General features: G+C 44.5%; 1 protein-coding gene across 14 annotated transcripts in view; it reads right to left on the reverse strand.

The window, feature by feature from the left end:
- Nucleotides 1-641: 641 nt before the first annotated feature.
- GPRASP3 (G protein-coupled receptor associated sorting protein family member 3) overlaps nucleotides 642-14,272 on the reverse strand; it is a 107,144-nt gene continuing 93,513 nt past the window's right edge. For 2 of the 14 annotated variants that reach the window (XM_070066451.1, XM_070066445.1), the window contains 4 exons: nucleotides 12,785-12,865; nucleotides 6,910-7,010; nucleotides 5,687-5,765; nucleotides 642-5,356 (listed from right to left, as the gene is read on the reverse strand). In XM_070066451.1, the coding sequence (XP_069922552.1) occupies nucleotides 3,446-5,089 (1,644 nt within the window). In that variant the 5' untranslated portion in view covers nucleotides 5,090-5,356; nucleotides 5,687-5,765; nucleotides 6,910-7,010; nucleotides 12,785-12,865 and the 3' untranslated portion in view covers nucleotides 642-3,445. Of the gene's footprint in view, nucleotides 5,357-5,686; nucleotides 5,766-6,100; nucleotides 7,011-8,065; nucleotides 10,468-12,784; nucleotides 12,866-14,272 lie in introns of all 14 variants that reach the window. The other 12 variants (XM_070066455.1, XM_070066454.1, XM_070066448.1 and 9 more) reach the window with 11 other exon arrangements.

A 14,272-nucleotide genomic window follows, 5' to 3' on the forward strand; every position in this document is an offset into this window, starting at 1 on the left:
AATCATTTCATTCTCAAAACAACTTTTTCTCTTCCTCCGGTTATTGGAAGTTCTGAACTTTCTTTTTCCCATGGCACCAAAGGGTGCCTAAAATATATGATTGTGAGTGAAAAAATAGGTGACAGAAATCAGTTACTGGCAGTGTACCATTTTCATTAGTGTGTGGAATTTTTAATGTATATGTGGGGATATAAAGCATTAATCCAAGTCAAAATGTTTCCGTGAACAAGTTTGAGCAGTTCAGTATTAAATCAATCTTCTAAAATTGTATGGCCAATGCCAGTATTTGTATTAAGACGAATTTGTTGATTGTAACTCCAAAAAACAACACAAATCAACAATCTAATTTTAAAAGAAATGGGTAGAAGGTTCACATATACTTCACCCAAAATATATGAGTGGTAAATATGCATATAAAAATGCAAACTAGAACCACAATGACATTTTGATAAAACTAAACAGACATACTATGGGTTAGCAAGGATATGGGGAAATCATACATGTCATTCACTAATGTGGGAGTATAAAATGGTACAACCACTTCGGAAAATGTAAAAGTCAAATGTATACCTATGATATGACCCAGTCATCCTACTCATAGGTATTTATCCAAGAGGAATGAAAACATATGTCCATAGAAATACTTGTACACAAATGTTTACAGCAGCTTTATTTGTAACAGCCCAAATCTGAACAACTCAAATGTCCAACAACTGGTGAAAGGATAAATAAACTATGGAAAAATCATACAGTAGAATACTGCTTTTCAATAAAAAGCAATGGACTACTGAGACACATAACATGGATGAACATCACATAATCATGAATGAACTATGTAAGATCCCTGCCCCAAAGAGTACATATTATATCACTCTATTTATACACATTTACAGAAAATACCAATGACTGTGTGGATTCTTTTATGTTGTCAGAGACTATCACTGGGGGTAGGGGAACACAAAGAGAGGTAGAAGGGAAGGATTACAAAGAGACATTCAGAAACTTTTCAGAGTGATAGATATGTCCACTATTTTGATTGTGTTTATAGTTTCATGAGTGTACATGTCAAAACTTATCAAACTGTACATTTTAAGCAGTTTAATATATGTTAATAAATACATGTATGTCAATAAATATCAATCAAGCTATTAAATAAAAAGCACATGGTAGATCTGTATAATACTAAATTGGACAGATAACTTACAAGAGAAAGGCAAGCTGCAGAATTCTATACTCCTATTTTTGTAAAAGAATAAATTTGTACATATATATTAAGAGAATATGCTATGAAACATTACAACACTGTATACCAACTATTAATATTACAAAAAGCATTGAGTAAAATATATGTTTGAAAAGCATATCTACGGACATGGAAAGATTTCCAAAATATACAGTTAGAGGGTGAAGCAAGCTACAAACAGTACTTACAGATTATTTTGTTTTAGTTTAACTGTCTGAAAATCTCAAAGCATATGACTTGATATTTGCACAGAGACTTTAGGTTAGACCAGGGATTGCAATTCCTAACAGGAATTTTAGAAAACTCAGCCATAACCCAATGGTCTTAGGAATATTTTCTGGACTACAAAGGCATTCAGGAATCACTACATTGGAGGTTACGAGAACAGCCTCCCTCTCAGTTTTCCTATTCAGTTGTTGAAGCTACAGCTCATTCTATATAGTTTTAGATGGTACAAGTGCAGAAACTGGGTTTGCCTACTTGTAAAATATGGAGCCTTTTGGCCTTTCTTATGACACACAGAAGAGTAAATTACAAATAGTAAAAGAAAATGGAGTGGGGGGGCCGGTGCTGTGGCATAGCAGGTAAAGCCACTGCCTGCAGTGCTGGCATCCCCTATGGGTGCCAGTTTATGTCCTGGCTGCTCCACTTCTGATCCAGCTCTCTGTTATGGCCTGGGAAAGCAGTAGAAGATGACCCAAGTCCTTGGGCCCCTGCATCCACATGGGAGACTGGGAAGAGGCTCCTGGCTTTGGATCAGTGCAGCTTCAGCTGTTGTAGCCATCTGCGGAGTGAACCAGTGGATGGAAGACCTCTCTCTCTGCCTCTACCTCTCTGTAATTCTGCCTTTCAAATAAATAAATAAATCTTAAAAAAAGGAAAATGGAGGTATAATTTTACATGGGAGAAGAAAGCAATTACATTTGAAAATGCAGGGCATAAAACACTGTACAGAATGATTCCAGCTGTTTGAAAAAATGTAAATATGGACAGAAAAAGATAAAGATATATTGCAAGTTTCACTTGCTGATGACTCTAAAACTATATCTCATTAATTCAGTACAGTTTTTAACACCTACCACGTCCCAGATACTGCCAGGTAAAGTCCATACATTCATCTCAGACTTTTCTCCTGACATTCAGATAGGTAGAGATAGAGGCCTAATGGATAAGACTATTTGGAGGTGGTTAACAACTACAAAACTTGGCAGGGACATTGTGCAATACAAAATTAACCACTAAGACCAAACAGTTTCTGAGCTTGGAAGGCAAATACCTAAAAAGTGAAGGACTGTAAAGCAGTAGGGTGAGATGGGTTTTGATGTCAGACAAAACACCTGTGCTAGCTGCCTGCTGTGGGAATCCAGGAAAAAGTATTTACTCTCTCCAATTCTCACTGGAGGGTACCCACAAAAATGAGTTTTAGTAAGAATACAACTACTTAGCTCACAGAATCACTGCAAGAGGAAAAAAAAACTTGTAAGTGCAACATAGTATCTGACAGTGTGGGTATTAAAGAAATATGTTCCTCCTACATCTGCCTCCCTTCTCTTCTGTCAGATGATTCTGCTATAAATGGAATAGCCTGACAATTTAAGCAAAATTGTAGCAGCAAAATAGAAAAATGAACATTTTGTTTGAGATTCAGGGCCATTTCTGCGTTGTAGAATGAAAATCTGGTGCAGCTGGAACAGGGAGAAAAGAGTTCCTCTTCAATGGACTATAATCCCTGTCTCCTCTATGTGTCTAGAGGGCACAAGTGGCAATGAGCAAATAGATACACATTCCAGGTAATGATAGTTATCTATTTGTGTGTATATGCTTTATTTCTGTAATTAGATAACAAATTCAAAGATAATTCCTTTTTTGACAATTGAGACCACAAATAGACCTGCATAGAAACTAATGAACAAGCTAGCTTACTCATGATGAACTGGTTCACAATCTTAAGTAAAATGTTATATATGTGCCAATCTAGACAAGACAAAAATCAACAAACATCTTCAGCTCAAGACATAACATTCATTTGACACACCAAAAATGGTCTAGCTCAAACCTAGAGCCTGACACAGGTAACATCATTTAAAGATGTAATGTATAATGTTCACACTGCAATGACCAAAACATTATACACGGCTCTTCAGGGATGCACAGTGTGACAGAGTTAGGAGATGGTTCCAAGTGTTCTCTTTCTGGCTGATTTTACATTGCCTCAATAATCCCTTTAACTTCACGGAAAATGTCTGTCAGTGTATTATAGCTCAAGTGATCAACAACTACAATTGAGCCCTTTCTGATATGCTCCTTTATGTTAATAAATATGGCCACAGCAGTAACAAGGTTGGCTTTTGCCTCATTCTGGTTAAAGATGAGTTTTAATGCTGTCAATGCCTTCATGTTGATCATGTCTCTGGCTGCAGATGGATTTTCAGACATATTCAAAAGCAATTTCAGAACAAGATTTCTGGTTTTACGATTTCCCTGGGAAAGTAAATTGAAGAGCTCTGAAAAGTAATTGGCAACAATATAGTGATGGACAGACTCAGTCGTCAGTTGCCCTAGTATCTTTAATCCAGATTGCTGCCCAGGTGAGTTCAATGGAAAAGATACGGTTTCCTTACACATATGCTTAACATGTAATTCAACCTTGTGTTGTCTTTCACCCCCAGAAGGAGGATTCAGAGTAATTACAGTCTTTTTTCTCATATCGGGGGAAGGAAAACTGAGCAAACTTTCAATAAGTGTCACTACACCCACCTCATTGATGAATTCTTGGGCAAATGGATGAACCTTATGGATGCCCATTGCAATTTGTGCTATTTTATGAATGAGAGGATCAGTAGTTGACTTCAGTATACTAACAAGTTTTTCAAATTCCTCAGAATTCATGTAGCATTCCATTTTACAAGGGCAAGCAAATGGCTTAATCCCATTTACCTCCCTGATCTTGATTTGGCGTCTAATTTCATCTAGGGTCTGGATGCAAGGGTCAGCTCCAAACGGGTACTCAGGGACAGGCTGTGAGTTTGAGCGAGCGCCCCTAGAAGAGCAAGCTGTTGTTGCAGGCAAAGAACGGGTATTTTCCTCAGCTGAGGCCAGAACAACATACGAAGAAGGCTTTGTCTCAGATGGGGCCTGAGATCGAAATCCCAGCACTGCTGGAGTTACAGCAGGGGCTTTAGGCCAGATAGTGACCTCGGACCAGTCCTTGGGCCTATTTTTTTCATTAATTTCATCCACAGGCTGGGGCCTAATTATCCTGCACACAGGTTTAGGATTAGGGTCAAAACTAGTATCATCTCCTTCCCAAAACCAGTTCCCGATAACAGTTTCTTCCTCCTCTTCCTCAGCCCCTGACCCAGGCTTGCAGCTGGGCCCAGACACAGCCTCCGACTCTTTAGCAGAGACCCGGGCCCTGACAGTAGTTTTCTTTTCATCCTTAGCCCTGGGACGATTACCTGCCTCTTCTCCATTACACACCCAGGTATTGATCCCAGCCTCTTTCCCAGCCCAGAAGCAGCTATCAGTACCAGCCTCATTTTTACCTGTGGATCTGCTAGTGTCACCCTTAGTCCTTGGACTACAATCTGCCACTGCTTTGGCTGGAGTCTTAGGCTCTGACATGGCTCCTTCCTTGATCTCAGCAACAGCCCTGTTCTTAGACATTGTCTTCACCTCAGCCAGTGGAACAGCCTTAGACCCTGCTTTGGCTTTGGCTTTGGCTCGGGTCTTAGCTACAGGCTTGCCCGCACCAGCAGCTTCCCTCTCTGTTCCAGCTTTAGCCTGTACACCTGTCTTTTTTTCAGTTTTTGCTTGGGCTCTCATCTTATTCTTATTCCCAGGCATGACTGAAGTCTTGGGTAGTCTTGGCCTCAGTTCTTAGTGTCTCTATTAGGTGCCTTAACACTCTTTGCTAGGTCAGGGAAAATTTGTGGTAGCAAGAGTTAGAGTTACTTGTCAGTTCAGCAGTCACACAAACTCTGTCAGCGATACAGAGGTCAGAGGCACAGTCAGGCTGGAAGCAGATGACAGCTTGTGGGTGCAGACTTGCTGAAGGTGATGATCTTCTGCCAATCCAAAGCCACTACAGCCACCACTGGAGATGGACCTGAGCTGGAAGAAAGAAATGGGCTTTGAGTCTCCTCCAACTGTATTTCTCTATGCAGACAGCACACAGACAAAGGAAAGAGAACAGAGATGGACTGTGTTGCTAGAAGTGGATTAGTAGAAAACTCTACTTCATTTCTACTCCTTGTACACACTCACACTAATACCCAGCAATGCCCTGCCCAAGTACTACTGTTTCTTTCTCTGGATCAAACAACAGGGATGCAAAGTAAGCTTGCTGAGTTAGAGAGGCTAAGAGGTGCCCAGACCCTCTGACCCATGCTGGTACACACGACTGGGCCCTATAGTTTATATATAGGCAGGCCTCATACCAACCTACAATGATCTAGTGCACTTTTCTCCTCCTTCCTTGCTTCTGGTGTTGAAAAACCCTGTAGCTGGCTCACAGACAGTCCTATTGGCAAAAACATAGGCAGGATGAGAATTTTGAGTATTTGATTGACAGATCTACACTCCAGTCTCTAAACCAAATACTTGCCTCACACTTTTATCCCTTTGGTCTTCCTCATGGCTCCCCTTCACATTTCCTACCCCAATATTTGTCAATTACCCTATAAACACAACCCTGGCCCCCCCACCCCCATGACCTGTGCACAAATATGATGGCAGAGATGTCTGGAAAGTTGAAACACAATGGTTCCAAGATGTTCCAAGATCTGGTCTCCACCAGTTGCCAACAGCCATACCCCCCCATCCCAATCAACAGGGATGGCTCACATTCATACCCACCTTGGACCCACCTTGTTCTTTCTCAATTGATTTTCATGTGAACATATACCTACAGATTCCTATAGGAACCTAGAAAGGAACCTGGGTAGACAATAAGGCAGAAGAAAGAAAACAACAGAGACTGAGATGGCCCAATATCCAAAGGGTTGTAGCATATGCTTTTGTATACTCAATGCCATGTTACATGTTTCCCACTTGTCTGTGCCTCCCCAGTAGTTGCCCAGGCATCTCCCAAGACCTGCGGCCTGATTTTTCTTTAGAATTATTTTATTCATTTTAAAGACAGAGTTACTGAGAGAGGAAGAGAGACAGAGAGAGAGAGAGAGAGAGAGAGAAAGAGAGATTGAGATTGAGATCTTCCATCCACTGGTTCATTCCCCAGATGACTGCAACAGCCAAAGCTGAGCCAAACTGAAGCCAGGAGCCAGCAGCTTCTTTCAGGTCTCCCATGCGGGTGCAGGGGCCCGAGGACTTGGGCCATCTTCTACTGCTTTCCCAGGCCATAGCAGAGCTGGATTGGAAGAGGAGCAGCCAGGACATGAACCAGAGCCTATATGGGACACTGGCGCTGCAGACTGGGCTTTAACCCACTGTGCCACAGTGCCAGCCCCACAGCCTGTCTGATTGTAACTCCTCCCAAGTTTGAAGTCAGTCATTATCGTAGTAGAAGGCCAACCACTCTGCCTGAGCAGAAAGCAAGATGCAAGAATAGGTAGTAGATCCTGGACACTGTATTTAAAAGCGAGACAGGGAAGATATGAGCACTGTTCTTTCAACACCATCTTTCCATGCCTCTTCCCCTTACATACCTGGATCATAAACCATTCACCCTGTGTGTCAGCCTCCTATACAGAAGTCCTCAGGAGATGCTCTCCTTTCTGGCAAAGAAGAGTCTTTTGAAGAACCACACCTTATGAAAGAAGGAAGGATATTCAGCAAACACCAGGGGAATATGTTGACAACAGTAGAAAATGTGAGGTTCATGGGCAAATGCCCAGAATGGGGGTTCTAACACCTTCTTCTTAAGAATCAGGAACTATGTAAATAAAGTCTAACAAGTCTTATAGCTCCTCAGAAATATCAGCAGAAATATCCCCAAATCTGTGGGATTGTCTCTAAAGCGACAGGGGCTGCAAGGAGTGGGTGTAGATGGAGTTTCTTGCAGAACCAGAACTTAAGAAGCAGATTGACTCCAAATGTCCTGAAATGAGCCTGTAGGAAGACTTTTTTCCTCTACTCTGAACCTCCATTCCCATACATCAACATACTACTTAAAATAGACCTGGGTGTTTAAAAAAATAGATCCTAAAAAAGAATGGTAGATAAATATCACACTATTTACAAGGGCCCATGCTATGAAATTCGACCAACTCTTCATCATGCCCATTTGCCTGGGCTAAATTGGGTGTAAGGATCTACATATGAAAGAGAACAAAACAGTGTTTGATTAAAGGCAGCTGAACAATTCATTTTGGTGTCTTCACAGCCCAGCCGCTTCCAGTTTTAAAACGACATGCCAGACCTACTGTGCAATCAAGATACGTTGACATCAACCTCAGCCTGTTGGAAGAGACAGCACTCAGGACTCGGGACAATCAGGGCCAGAGTGCCAAAGGAAAACTAACTCCAACTGGCTGCCACTGGGCTCAGACACCTGTTTGAGGCCCCGCCCCCCAGCTCCCACGCCGCCATTTCTCCCGCAGCTGCCACCCCACTGCCTTCTTCGGGCACAGGCACCGCTGAGGGCAAGGCGGGGGTTCTGGAAACCTGGCTGGCAAGGAGTACGCGCGATCTGCCTCCAGACAATGTGCGCGTGCCTCTCTGACCACCCACTCCACCCTTGGCAGGCCGGACCAGCTCCAGTCGCCGCCTCCTTGCCAGGCTGCCCGGGTGCGGGGCCAGGCTGTCAACCGGCCGGCGGCGGTGGGGGGAAGAAGACCCGAACCCCCCACCTTCCCCACTTGCCTTCACTGGCTCAGGGCCCCGGTCTCCAGCCTTCCCCTCCTCGCTTCTCCTCTCTCTCTCTCTCTCTCTCTCTCTCTCTCGGATTCCCAGCGCTTTCCCTGCGACCAGAACGGCCAAGCCGCGTCCCGCCCCCCGCGCCTCTGCACCAAACCCGTCAGGGGCTGCGCAGGATGCGGCAGGAACCGCTCGCCGCGAGGGTGTCGGGAAGGGGGCGGAGGGATATGGCGCCAGCGCCTCGACGCCCCCTCCCAGGCCCACCCTCGTTCCCACCCTGAGCTGGGCGGGGCCCGCACGACCGCCAGCCCAGGCCGGGGGCGCTAGCGCGGGGCGCCTCCGGGGACGCCTCTCAGGCTCACTGAGCGACCACCACCACAGCTCCGGCGCGCTCACGGGCTCTGGGGCCGGCAGGCGGACGGGTCGGGGGGCGCACAGCCTGCCGGGGCCGGCGAGAGCCGCGTCGCAGGGCGCAGCGGATGGATACCAGCCTGCCCCTCGGCGCCTCTGCACCCCCGTCTCTGAGTGCCAGCTCCTGTCGCCCCCTCCCCGGGCGCTCATGGCACAGGGGCTGTCAGCACCAAAGCCTGGGAGGGACGAGGCCACCACGGTGGTCCTTCCTTCCTTAACTGCTTCACGGAGTCACGCAGGGGAGGGAGGCACCTCTGCTCGGAGAACTGCTCTGGGCCCCCCATGCAGGGTCACCAGTGCCCCTCTTGTGAGAGAAGTCCACCTGTCCCTGCAGCCCTAACAGACAAAACACAGGTCTGCGCCCTGAATAGTTCTTCCAGCTACACTGCCTTTTGCTTATTCCAGAATGGCAGCTCACTTGGTCACTGCTTAGTGCCCGCACTTGCCCAAGAAAGTAGACCCTACCCTGTCAAGAGCTGCAGGTGGCCATACAGTCACCCCCTCTGCTGCCCATGGCCAAGTGGCAGGCTCCAGGAAGGGCGGGACACATCCTCAGGATAGCTGCTCTCCCCAGCTCCTCCCTGTGTCCCAGCCCTGCATACTGCCCAATGAATACAAACACTCTTTTCTCCCTGGATATGTAACACTTTTGACACTTCGAAAGGGTGGAGAGTTTTAGTTAAACTGAAAGTTCCAGGAGGAAAGGTTCTCTTTTGATTCTTGTTCACTGCTGTATCCTCAGAACATAATAGCACAGTTAATAGTTGAAGTAATGGGGGCCATTGAGCCGTGAGAATTCCACAGTATCCTCTATTGGTTGCAGATAATTGCTCATTTATAATTGTCTTTGATGCCTAACCCCAGGGTGTAGCCCAGAGTGCCACACAGGAAGTGCCTTCCATTCATGCGGTCTTCAAAAGTTCATAGAAAATGAGTACTATGAAAAAACCATGCATGCATTTCAAATGTATTTTGCACTCAAAATAAATTTATCTCTCAATTCCATTCCATGAGCTGTTTGAAGTCCTCTCATATGGTTTCTCAATTAAGAAAAGAAGAGGTAGGTAGTTTACAAACTAACCCCTACAACACATACACATTAAAAATACCTATAGTAGTGATATTTCTATTTTAAAGTATAGCACACAGAGGCAGAAAATAAATCATGATGCTTTAATCTCTTTTAGTCACATGGAGGGGCCCTTCCATTTGTCACATCAATATATTTGTGTGACTTAGAGGATACTAGTCACACAGATAGAGTATCCCTTATTTGAATGTGTTTCAGATTTCTAAGTTTTTTTGGATTAAATAAGCATGGCACATGTATTTTATAAAGTACTGTTCTATCCCACTACACTATCAAAAAAGAGCAAAGCAGCTGTCTATATATAAAAATGAAAATAACTCCAAATATGGAGTTCAGTGTAAATGGAAATTATAAAACAATGTTTTATCCTTTTTTGGAAGTATGCCCCCCCCCCACACACAATGGCCTTCAGCGAGTTCACAGAAAATGCATAAAATGAAAATCTACGCATGGATGTCAAAGTCTTTTTGCACCCAAATAAACTTACCTTTAAAATTATTTTTATTTATTCAAATGGCAGAGAGAGAGAAACAGAGATACTTCATCCACTGAATCACTCTCCAAATAATTTGCCTGCAACAACCAGGGCTGGGCCAGGCCAAAGACAGGAGCTGGGAGGTCTATCTAGGTCTCCCATGTGCAGTTACCCAAGCACATGAACCATCCCCTGAAACCACCTGGAGTCTACATTAGCAGGAAGCTGGAATCCGAAGCAAAGCCCTGACTGACTCAAACCCAGGTACTCTAAGGCTGGATGCAAGTGTCCCACATGGTGTCTTAACCACTATGCCAAATGCCCACCCTGGAATAAACTTATCTTTCAATTCCATCCTTCTGTTAGCTTCATGAAGTTCCCCTGTATTTCTTCTTACATTGCCCATCGATTCTTGCATGTTGTCTGTTTTAGCTATTAGACCCATGAACATGTTAATCAGTTAGCTTAAATCCTTTGTCTCATAATCAACATCCGCATTATATCTGAGTCTGGTTCTGTTGTTTGCTTTGTATCTGCAGACTGTGCTTTTTCTTACCTTTTAGCATGCCTTATAATTTTGTGTTGGACATAGTATACTGGATAATAGAAACTGATATAAATAGACCTTTAATGAGAACATTCAGGTTAAGCTGGTTAGGAATTGGGCTTTGCTTAATGTTTACTGTAACTGTAGGTGCCAGAGACTTCCAATTCCTCCAGTGTCCTTTTTGTTTTTTCTCTTCATTTTGGCCTCCCTATGTTCTCCCCACAGAACCTGCACCTGGTAGCTCTTTTAGCTGTTATGCATCCAGTGTTACTACACTAGTCTTGTTAGCATGGTGCTAAGTGTGGAGAAGTCAAAGTGTTCTACAATCTTATGATTCAATTCCAGTCTTCTATGGGCCTGTATCCTGGGACCATAATCTTTACAAGTCTTCTGTTGTTGTTTATTGCTTCTTTCTCTCCCTTACATAAGACTGGAAGCCCAGAGCAGGCTAGAGTGAGAAGAAAGCCCTTGCTTCAGCTAGCTAAAGTCTTTTCTGCTGCAGAGCAGACACTTGTTATGAGGAGGATTCTGGGTGTATTTTACACAGATATCGTTTCTTTCCCACTGTCAGAGCCATGAGGGAATATTTTTGGGATCATCACTGCAAGAATCAGGTAGAGGCTGGCACCGCGGCTCACTAGGCTAATCCTCTGCCTTGTGGCGCCGGCACACCGGGTTTTAGTCCCGGTTGGGGCGCTGGATTCTGTCCCGGTTGCCCCTCTTCCAGGCCAGCTCTGCTGTGGCCAGGGAGTGCAGTGGAGGATGGCCCAAGTGCTTGGGCCCTGCACCCCATGGGAGACCAGGATAAGTACCTGGCTCCTGCCATCGGATCAGCGCAGTGCGCCGGCCGCAGCGCGCCAGCTGCGGCGGCCATTGGAGGGTGAACCAACGGCAAAGGAAGACCTTTCTCTCTGTCTCTCTCTCTCACTGTCCACTCTGCCTGTCAAAAAAAAAAAAAAAAAAAAAAAAGAATCAGGTGGAGTTCCCGGAAGTAGAGCCCATGAAGTGTGGGGATCGCCCTGACTGAAGGTCCCCAGGGGTTTCTCATTCCCATACTATTCCATACTCAGTCTCCAGCCATTCATCAAAATTCCCATGCAATTGCCCCACCCAACCCCACCATTTAGTCTCCAGCTGTTTCTTCTCTATGTAAGGAGAGACACTTTCTGCATTTGCCTTTTTTCCTCCAGAATTTGGGGTGATGTTTTGCTCAACAATTTCAGTTCTCTGATGAGTCTTAAGAAAAGCTGCTGATTCTCTGCTAAGATACTGTTCTGATTTTATGTATGAGAGTAATGACTTCAAAGCTCTTACATGTCGCAGCTAAAACTGAAAGTCTGCCCATGGGTTTAGCAAGGTAGTTACAGAACTGCGAACATAGCTTTTGTCTTCTTTTCAGCGGAACATCATGTTTAGGAATAAAGTTACCCGTGAAAGCCCAACTGCTTCAGAAATATTAGCTGTTTTCCTTCCCAGGTACAGGGAATTTATGTGGCTCCCTGAACCTGACATCTCATCCTACATTCTTAACCTGGAATGCAAATTAGAATTCCAAACTCCTGAATGAAAATTCTTGGTGATCAGATCTGAGCAACCATGACTTAACCCTAGAAGAAAAAAAAAAGTCATCTCCGTCACCACCACCACCACAAGAGGCAGTGCATGGCACTACTAGAATCTAGTTTCCCCTGGTTGCTTAATGATTGCTAGATGCTTGCTTAGAGCAACTAGTTTGTGAGCCCAAAAAGTACTCTCTAGTGGGACGGAGGCTGCATAGTAGAGAAGGGAGTGCCCAGACTTCAGAGACAGACAATCCAAATTATGAAGACAGAGTTTGGCACTATTTATATAACTTTGGTAAAGATATTTAATGTCTTTATAATCTAGTTTCATCATTTTTAAAAGGGTGCTGGTAATAACTACTTCACAGGATTCTTACACTCCCTCACTGAGAAAACTACATGATCAATTCTTCATTACCTGTGTGAATGATTAGGTTTTTAGTTCAGCTATACCCCAGGGAAAAAGGAGGCATGATCTTATAAGTCCCACGCAAGGATGTTCAGAACAGAGACAACCAGACATACAGAGACACACAGAGATGTACACTCAACACTCAACCTGTTTTTTTTTCTCTCAGGTATAAAATTTCCAGTCATGAACAGTTTAAGTATCTGCTTAAGGGGTACGTGTGGGACTTACAAGTATCCGGCCAGGCCACGATTTGAAGTTCTCCAAATATAAATGCAGTACCCACAGAAGGAATGCCAAGCTGAGGAAGCTCTGGTAAGGAAGAAAAATATATTTATAAAATATATTTGTATTTATATATTTCTTAAGATTTTATTTATTTGAACAGTAGAGCTACAGAGAGAGAGAGGTTTTCCATCTGCTGGTTCACTCCCCAAATGACTGCAGTGGCTGGAGCTGGTCTGATCCAAAGCCAGGAGCCAGCAGCTTCCTCTGAGTCCCCCATGCTGGTGCAGGGGCCCAAGCACTTGGGTCATCTTCTACTACTTTCCCAGGGCATGGCAGAGAGAGAGGTGGATGGGAAGAAGAGTAGCTGGGACACAAATTGGCACCCATATGGCATGCTGCTGCCACAGGCAGAGGCTTAGCCTGCTACACCACAGAGCCAGCCCCTGTATTTATATCTTGGTTCTTGGTTCCTGGCACGGAGCTCCTACAACTTTGTTATTTCCTGAGTGATAGGGGTTCTCAACATCTCTCATTACACAAGAGTATCTCAGCCCTTTAAAGCCCTGAATGTGAAGAGATAAGGTTTGCATGCTAATGAGAATACGTGTGATTGGAGTCCCTAGATAGATTCAGAAAATGAGTGTTCACCAGAAGCTCAAGGGGAGATCAGAAAGGGTGGAACTTCCAGGCCCTTCCCCTGACATCCAAGGAGTGGAGAAAGGGATGGAGAATTTTTGTTTAAAAAGATGTACTTATTCATTCAAAAGGCAGTTACAAAGACACACACACACACACACACACTCACAGAGAGAGAGAGAGAGAGAGAGAGAGAGAGAGACAGAGAGAGAGAGAGAGAGAGAGAGGAGAGATCATCTATTTGCTGATTCACTTCCCAAATGGCTACAATGGCCAGGGCCGGGTCAGGCAGAAGCCAGAAGCCTGAAACTCCATCTGGGTCTCCCACGTGGGTGGCAAGTTCCAAATACTTGGGCCATCATCCACTGCTTTCCCAGGCACATTAGCAAAGACCTGGATCAGAAGTGGAGGAGCCAGGATTCAAACTAGTACTCATATGGGTTGCGGGCAGTGGCTTAACCTGCTGTGTCACAATGCTGGCCTGGCCTGGAGATTAAGTTATTAGCCAATGATTTAATGACTCATGCCTACGTGATGTAACTCTTATAAAAGCCCTAAATGACCCTTTCTGGACCCTTCCTTTGTGAACCCCCATCATTGGAAATAAACAGGATCTATTAAAAAGGTCAATATGAAAGTTTACTCAGGACAGAAAATGAGGGACGTAAGCCCAGAAGACACAAGCCCAGTGGCTTTTAACGAGTCTTGGGAAGTTTTCCAAAGTGGTCAAGTTCTTGTTAGAATTTATACACTCAATGACGGTACATTTTCTGTTATCAATGCACAGTGACCTGGAAAGGCAGTCTGGGGGTGAGGGCGAATTTCTCACAGGTGGGACGTTACTGTCTTTAGAAC

This window comes from Oryctolagus cuniculus, chromosome X (genome assembly GCF_964237555.1).
Source record: "Oryctolagus cuniculus chromosome X, mOryCun1.1, whole genome shotgun sequence".
In the NCBI taxonomy this organism is placed as follows: Eukaryota; Metazoa; Chordata; class Mammalia; order Lagomorpha; family Leporidae; genus Oryctolagus; species Oryctolagus cuniculus.